At 34.7% G+C, this 7,617-nt stretch overlaps 1 protein-coding gene across 1 annotated transcript; it reads right to left on the minus strand.

Moving 5' to 3' along the window:
* Nucleotides 1-772: 772 nt before the first annotated feature.
* Nucleotides 773-2,446, minus strand: LOC143547675 (auxin efflux carrier component 5-like). Its single transcript, XM_077039042.1, has 5 exons — nt 1,758-2,446; nt 1,557-1,642; nt 1,109-1,266; nt 936-1,012; nt 773-848 (listed from the first exon to the last, which is right to left on the minus strand). The coding sequence occupies exons 1-5, from the start codon at nt 2,393-2,395 to the stop codon at nt 773-775; spliced, it is 1,035 nt and encodes a 344-aa protein (XP_076895157.1). The 5' UTR covers nt 2,396-2,446.
* Nucleotides 2,447-7,617: the final 5,171 nt, after the last annotated feature.

Below are 7,617 nucleotides of genomic sequence, written 5' to 3' on the forward strand. Positions count from 1 at the left end.
AGTGGACGGCGGTTTGCAGACTAATATGATCAAGAGCTTTTGCGTTAGAGATGTGAGCTCTAATACAATAAGACATGTAAATAAAATAATACATTTAATTACTAAAATATACAAGATTATAATGTGAGAGACAATCACTCAAGTGATTATCGATTAATGTGATGGACTTGATTTTCTCTTTGATCCAACTTGAATTATTCACTTTTCCTAAATATTTTTCTTTAGATATATGGATTCACTTTTAACTCAAAAATAGGAATTATCACTAATTCACTATGCAAACTCCGATCATCATTTTTCAGCTTCATAAATTTTAGTGATTCATTATATTCATAATTATTATTTACTAAAATTATTTTAAATCTTTTGATTATAACATATGGAATGGTAAATTCCAAATTCACAACTGAACTATGAAAGAGGTCAAAACTTCATCTTTTTTCTTACAATGAAGGTTTTTTTTTTCTTTTTTTTTTCCAAAGCATCAAACTTCAAGTTATTGAAACTCTTGAATTTCATTCATCACTCTTCCATTTAATTTATTTACATTAATAGAATCACAAGGAGAAAACAGAACATATAGAACATTGGTGTGATGGTGTCAAATATTTTTCATGACATGTAGATGTCTCTTTATATAGAAAGATATATAGCATATGATAATAAAACAGATATAAATAACTGTTCTAACTTATCTCTAAACTCTATAATTAGAATCTCAACAAAATATAACCATATATTAGGTTTAGAATCTCAATAATATAACCATATATTAGGTAGTTAAAACTTCTAGCACAACAAAATATGAAATCAGCACCGGAATGGACACAATAGTGCCAAAGATAACCCTGAAAGAGAAGATGAACAAGAGTGAGAACTCAAAATAGACTATATATATATATATATATATATATATATTTAAATTCTGAACTTACGCAGTGCTAAGCACATTTGTATGGAGATCATATTCCTTGGCAAATACGAAAGACGTAATCGCTTGAGGAAGCGCAGCCTGAGTTAACCAATGAAACGATCATAATTAGGACACCGTATTTTGTGAATTATTGTCGATAAATAATTTATAAAATGGATATAATATTTCTATCACCTGAATGATGGCCATACAAAGGACATCACCACGCAAACCTACAATAAGAGAACCAACAGCCATTGCTGCTGGTGCAACCCCAAACCTCAGTAGCATTGAAAATGCGGTTAGTGTCCACCCGCAATCGATTATCTTTGGTTGTAATGCCATGAACAGTCCTGCAATGCATTGGTTTTAAATTTCAGAACCCCATGTCAGTGTTTGATAAAGGCTCATGTAAACATATTAGAAAATAATTTATATCTCAAAAGGCATGATGATGATAATAAACAAAAGATATCAAGCACTATTTATGGTTCGTTTTGTCATGTATTATAATTTTTATATATAAATAACCAAAATTGAAAATAAAGAAAATGCCCCATTTATCATAAGTTTTGAAAATAATTAAAAAAAAACTTCATATTAATATTAGAAGTTTTCCCAAAAAGAAGTGAAATATGCTTACCAATGCAAAACATTGCAACACCTGAACCAGCTCTGGCCATGATCAATACTGATCCTTCTACAATATTTGGCAATTTTAAATCCCACCTGAAATCAGTATAGTTTCACACTAATGTTAGAATACATACATGACATGCACATACAACAAATTAAATGACAAATTAACTGTATGTATGTATAATATGGACAAAGTATAACTTGCCTGTAGGATACAAGTGCCCATGCAACCCCCAAAATGCATGCATAAGAATTTGGGTTCTTAGCAAGCTTCACACCAACAATCTTCATTATAATCAACAAGGATGGTCTTGTTGTCGTCACGACATCCTCTTCTAGATCCGTTGCTAATTCGTCAGAAGACATTTTTTTTACGCCCCAAAACGCGTACATAGCCAATAATATTATGTTCCAAATTGTAAATTGCAAGATAGAAGATTGAATAACAAGGTTCTCTCCAACAATACCAAACATTGCTCTCATAAGTGGAACCCCTACAACAAGTGAATTGTTCAAGCTAGACAAAGAGAAGCTTGTAATTGACCAAGGATAGTTTCCTTTTGGTGCAAACTTAGCCCAAATTGTTATAGCTACAATGATGATGCCTTTAGAGATGACATCAGCAGCTAGGAACCGAAAGTTCATTTTGAAGGGATTCACTTGGGTTGTGAAGTCAAATGTGAAGAGAGGGATTATGAAGTAGCAATTTAGTCGGTTTATTGCGTCGCAATGGTCCGGTTTGAACATGCGCCACCACTTCACCGAACCGTAGCCTAAAAGCAGGGCTACATAGAGTGGAAACATGGATGTTACCACCTTGTATATGTCATCCCACCCTATCATGTTAATTTCAGAGTGTTTGTTTTTGTGTTTGTGTATGTGTGTTTTGTTTGTTTTTGTGTACTTGTGTGATTTACTGATAGAATATGAATCAGCAAGCTGCCTGTTTATATAGTGCACGTTTAGTTATATTTAGAGCTGTTATTTTAGACTTTCTTTCTGTAACTAGGTGCATAATTTTATTATTTTTAAAAGTTTTTGTACATGACGCACGCGTATTTTAATATTATGTTAAAAAATGCGGTGAAACGTAGATGTGACGAAGAATGCACTAATCTAAGCTGGATGACAGTAAAGAGCTCCAAGGCTTCAATAGCATCTCTTTACTAAATATTATATTGTTTCTGTTGTTTTTTCAAAGAAAAACCTTTGCTGGTTTCTAGAGTCCTCACATCGATCTTTGGGTGGGTTGAACATGAACATGATCATGATCATGATCCTTCCTTCTAGCTTTCAGTTGTACTACTCACAGGAACCGGCTACATAATTGGTTTAGTTTAGTCTATTTGAATCGGGTTTTCATTTACTAATTTAGTCTTCACTTTGTGTTTATTCCTGCCTATTTTGTTTCAAGTTAATTTTGAATATATGCTTTCTAACTTTTTTTTTTTGAAGTACCAACTAAGTAACGCTGGATACTTCGTACGCGGCCCCTATTGGTTAAAGGTAGCCCGAGCCGGCCACTAGTCCGGACGGACGAAGCCCCTAGCGGTCCACCTATTGAGGGATTCACCAGATAAAACCCGACCCCCACGCCCGCCAAACCGCACGACAGCGAGGAGCCGATAAAACCGGGTGAGATCAGGACTCGAACCCTGACAAACCAGGGCCATCCCTCATATCTCCCATATAAATTGGTGATACTGAATTTTGAACCCCTACCTCTCACTGGTAAAGTGAGCTCTACCATTGAGCCACATCCAATTTATATATATATATATATATATATATATGCTTTCTATCTAATAAATATTTTGGTCTAACTTATGACATAAATGTTCCTTAAACAAGAAAATGGATCATAATTGGTTCTTGAAAATGGACTATAACAGTTTGGTAATTGGCCAACCTATGCATCAATAAATTACCAATAGTTCAAATGGGCACGCAACGCCCTTGGTAGGGGGTTTAGGGTCAACGCCCCAAGAGTGGTCTATGGGAAGAGCCCTTGGTTGAGGTCTCACTAACCAGGTGAGTGACATTCATGGTGAACAAACTTACATGTAAACCTATTAATATCAGTCGTAATTGATTATTCGTGATAATTATCAACAATGAGTCACTACTTATGAGTTGTAATTTTGTCCCTTGGTAGAAAATGATCATTAATGGCAAATGACTAATTATTAGTGGTAAGAGTGTGAACAACAACCATGTGTCAATGGTAACTACGTTACCGTTGAGGCAATGCTTTAGTAATGCTTCTTAACAGACATTTTTTGCCACATCTTCATCACTCATTTTAGTCAAAAATATGTGTAATTTAGTAATGCATCTTAATGTTCTTACATCAATACCACTTCAAGACACATATGGATGTTCCTATAGAAATCCCCACGCTTCTATAAGAGCTAAAGAGCATTTACATCCCACACTCCATACTGTCATATATTTATCTCATAAGATATAAAGAAAAATGTAGTTTTTCACTTAGCTTCTACGTTCAATTCTTCGTAATATAAAATAGAGATTAATAGTAACTCTCTATAGTAGAGTATTACTATTCATCATTTTATATATTATGTAAGTGTGAAGGAAAAAGAAAAATAATAAACTAAATGTTTGTGAGTAAGGTAAAGGTAAAAATAGATAGTGGAATATGAGATGTCTTTTGAATATAAATGAAATTTAGAGGAAAATGATGTTTTTAGTTTAAATTTATAGATAGAGATGAAGAATGGAATGCGAGTGCTCTAATGTCCCGGGGGTGGTGTAGGAGCTTTATCAGCCCAATAAATTGTCGTTATAATACTTCACTACACATGCCTTAATCGAGTATTTTACTGATATAATTGACATGACTTTCAAGGGTTATAACCGCAAACTAAGATACGTTGTAATGGTATGTCCCCTATAATAGGAAGATCATTCATTTAAGTTGATACATGTTTTCATACATGACTTGGCATAATCGTTTTGTTTGCTTTAGGCTGTCAATTTGTGACACGGACCTGTTAACACGACACATCATATGTTTTAACAGGTTTGAGTTTGAGCTTAACAAGTTTCGTGTCTTAAACATGTCGACATGTTTAAATTCGTGTCCTAACTGGTTAAAGACATGTTAACTTGTTAGTAACATGTGTATATTTTTATTTTAATAAAATAAACGTATATACACTCCTAAAGTCTTAATCCTAAAGTCTTACTCTTACAAAAGACGTTTCACTAATACCCGTCAGAACCCGATATTATATTTTCTACGTATGTTAAGATTTGCTTATATGTTTTTTTTTGTTTCAAGTATGCTATGTATTTGTCATCTTTTGTTTCTAGTATGTTATGGATTTGTTTTTATTTATATCAAATATGTTATGGATTTTCTATTAATTAAGACTTTTATGCTCGTTTTGAAAATTTTGGTTTCGTTGCACATGTATTATTCATTGTGTCAGTAAACATGTCTCTTAACAGGTCTTAACAGGTTAACCTGTTACTAAACAGGTTCGTGTTCGTGTTTGGAAAAAATGACACGATTAGTTATCGTGTCGTGTTTGTGTTCGTATTTAGCACAACAAGTCATACCATGTCATGTCCGACATGCTATGATAGCCGTAGTTTTATTTTTTCAATATTGTCCGATTAAACTTTAATAAGTATCATCAAAAAAATTTCTATACGATAGTGATCACATGTTTAATGAAAAGTGACTTTAGGTCAAGTGTATATGCATGGCAAACTAAATTCAATATTGGAGGAAAGCAAAGTATTTAGTGCTTGGGCTGGTGGCCCTCTTGCAGTAAAACCATTTTACTACTTAATCAAAGTTGGTTTTCTCTTTCGTGTTTTCCATTTTTAATATCGGCTAGGTGACCAATGGTTGGTTCATATCATATTTGCTGTTTCCTACCAGTGTTTGTCCACTAGCCAAAGTTCATTTAATTAGTGCTCAAATAGTGCTCAAAGAAGAGATTCCATGATGGCTTAATTAATTTGAGGAAGAAATGTGCGCACATCTGAATAGGCAACGATCCAAAATTAAAGTACTTAAAAGCTGGGGTGCAAATGAGCCGAGCTGCTCGCGCGCTACTCGAGATCGGCTCGTTAAAAAGCTCGATCGAGTCGAGCTTTATCGAGCCCGAACCCGAGCCCGAGCTCGAGCCTAAAAATAAGCTCGTTTAATAAACGAGCCCGAGCCCGAGCTTTACTTATTGAGCTCGAGCCGGCTCGCGAGCCTAAACGAGCCTGCCATTTATATAATTTTTTTATAATATATATTTAATAATTATTAATTAATAAATATTATGTTATGAAAAAATAAATAAAAATAACTAAATAATATATATTCTTTTATAAAAAAAATTATAATATAAAAAATATATAAAATAATATAATTAATAAATAATAAACGAGCATAGCCCGAGCCAAGCTCGAGCTTTGAAAATAGAGCTCGAAACGAGCCGAGCTCGAGCTCTATGTAAGTTAAACGAGCCGAGCTCGAGCCTAGTCGAGCTCGGGCTCGGTTCGGCTCGTTTGCACCCCTACTTAAAAGTGCAGTATACAAAGATGTATAAAGCAAGCTAGTGATCCTCTACTGATCGATTTTCTCCAACCTTTTATTGTTTTAAAATAAAAGGAAGGTTTGGGCATATGCTATTTAATAAGTTTGGATTTTGAACTTTTAAATTAGGTTAGCAGTCGATTTAAATATTGATTTTGAATCCAACTTGAATTCGTGATTTTTATACTCAACTAAGTAGGGATAAGTTCGGTATTATACCATCCGAAAATCCTGATCCCAAATTTTGTCAAATTCATGATACTGGTACAGGATGAAAATGTTCGGTTCGGTACATATAACGCATGCACAAATTTGATAAATACCAGTACTAATCCCAAATTTCCTGATTCTGATTTTCTTAAAAAATTGGGACCGGTACCGAGTTACTCGTTTCGGTGTAAGTACTGGTACCATTTGCTCATCCAATGGGATATTTGGATTCAAATTATTTATATAATTTTCTATTTTATATGTATATAATTATGAAAAATATTAGAAAAACCGGCTTCATAATTTTGTATTGTAATCATTTATTGTGGTTGAGCATAGAGAAAAGAACTCTAGTTGTAGCCCGTGATGTAAGTCGCTTGAACAATTCACATAAATCTCATGCTCTTGTTTTACTCTTTCGTAAAGTGTGTGTAATTGATATTTTTGTTGCGTTGTTGCTCCGATCAATACCTAATTAACCCCAAGGGGCTAGGTTGTTGTGCCTTAAAAGTCTTCACTCATGTCTACTGCTCAAACCCTTAATCGATGCACAATCTGTTAGTTCATCTCTTGTTGAATCGGATCCAATGCCCACGACTTAAAGTTTCAAATTCAAATCGTTAGTCGGAAACACATTATGAATTCCAAGTTCAAGGAACCTAATTTAGTTACTACATATAGGAACCTTAAATTCAATTGAACACCACAAATGGCTTTAGAAACATATCAATACAAGGAAAAAGAGAACTCTAAACTTGAAAGGCACCACCCGCCGTATTCAAGCCAAAAAGCTAACATAGAAAGAACCAGGGGCGGATCTACGATGTTAACGGGTGGTTCCTTGGAACCACCCGAGTTTTGAAATAATAGTGTAGTTATATATGTATAACATAATAAAGGAACTACCTTATAAATTAGAAAGGAACCACTCTATAAACATTTGAAGCGCTTGTCTAGATGGTAACATGTTGGTTTTGTAACCCAGAGGTTGCAGGTTTGATTCTGGTTTTGAAACTTTTTTTTTCTTTTTTTTTTAATACCTTACCCAAACATCAGTTAGGGTTTCAAACATAACCAGCCCACAATTAGAGCCCCTCTCCAGCCTCCACAGTCCGCCCCAGTCCCTGAACCTCTTCAACTCCTGACCGTCGGCAGCCTCACTCCGTCAGGTCAACCACTTGTCCCCGTCACTCCGACCATCGCGGAACGCCGTCAACCTCGTCTTTGTCTGCCACTCAGCCGTCCCCGTCCTCCTGCCATTGCCTACTCTTACTTGAATCCTCTTATCCTCCCA

This window comes from Bidens hawaiensis, unplaced genomic scaffold (assembly GCF_021521415.1).
Source record: "Bidens hawaiensis isolate Kalapana, Puna unplaced genomic scaffold, B.hawaiensis_p1.1 tig00014775_1, whole genome shotgun sequence".
NCBI classification, from domain to species: Eukaryota; Viridiplantae; Streptophyta; class Magnoliopsida; order Asterales; family Asteraceae; genus Bidens; species Bidens hawaiensis.

Coding starts and splice junctions, on each gene's coding strand:
- LOC143547675 (XM_077039042.1), bottom strand. CDS start 2,395: ATGATAGGGTGGGATGACATATACAAGGTGGTAACATCCATGTTTCCA. Junction 1,013..1,108: donor TTTGTATGGCCATCATTCAG/GTGATAGAAATA, acceptor TGGTTAACTCAG/GCTGCGCTTCCTCAAGCGAT. Junction 849..935: donor ACAAATGTGCTTAGCACTGC/GTAAGTTCAGAA, acceptor CTTCTCTTTCAG/GGTTATCTTTGGCACTATTG.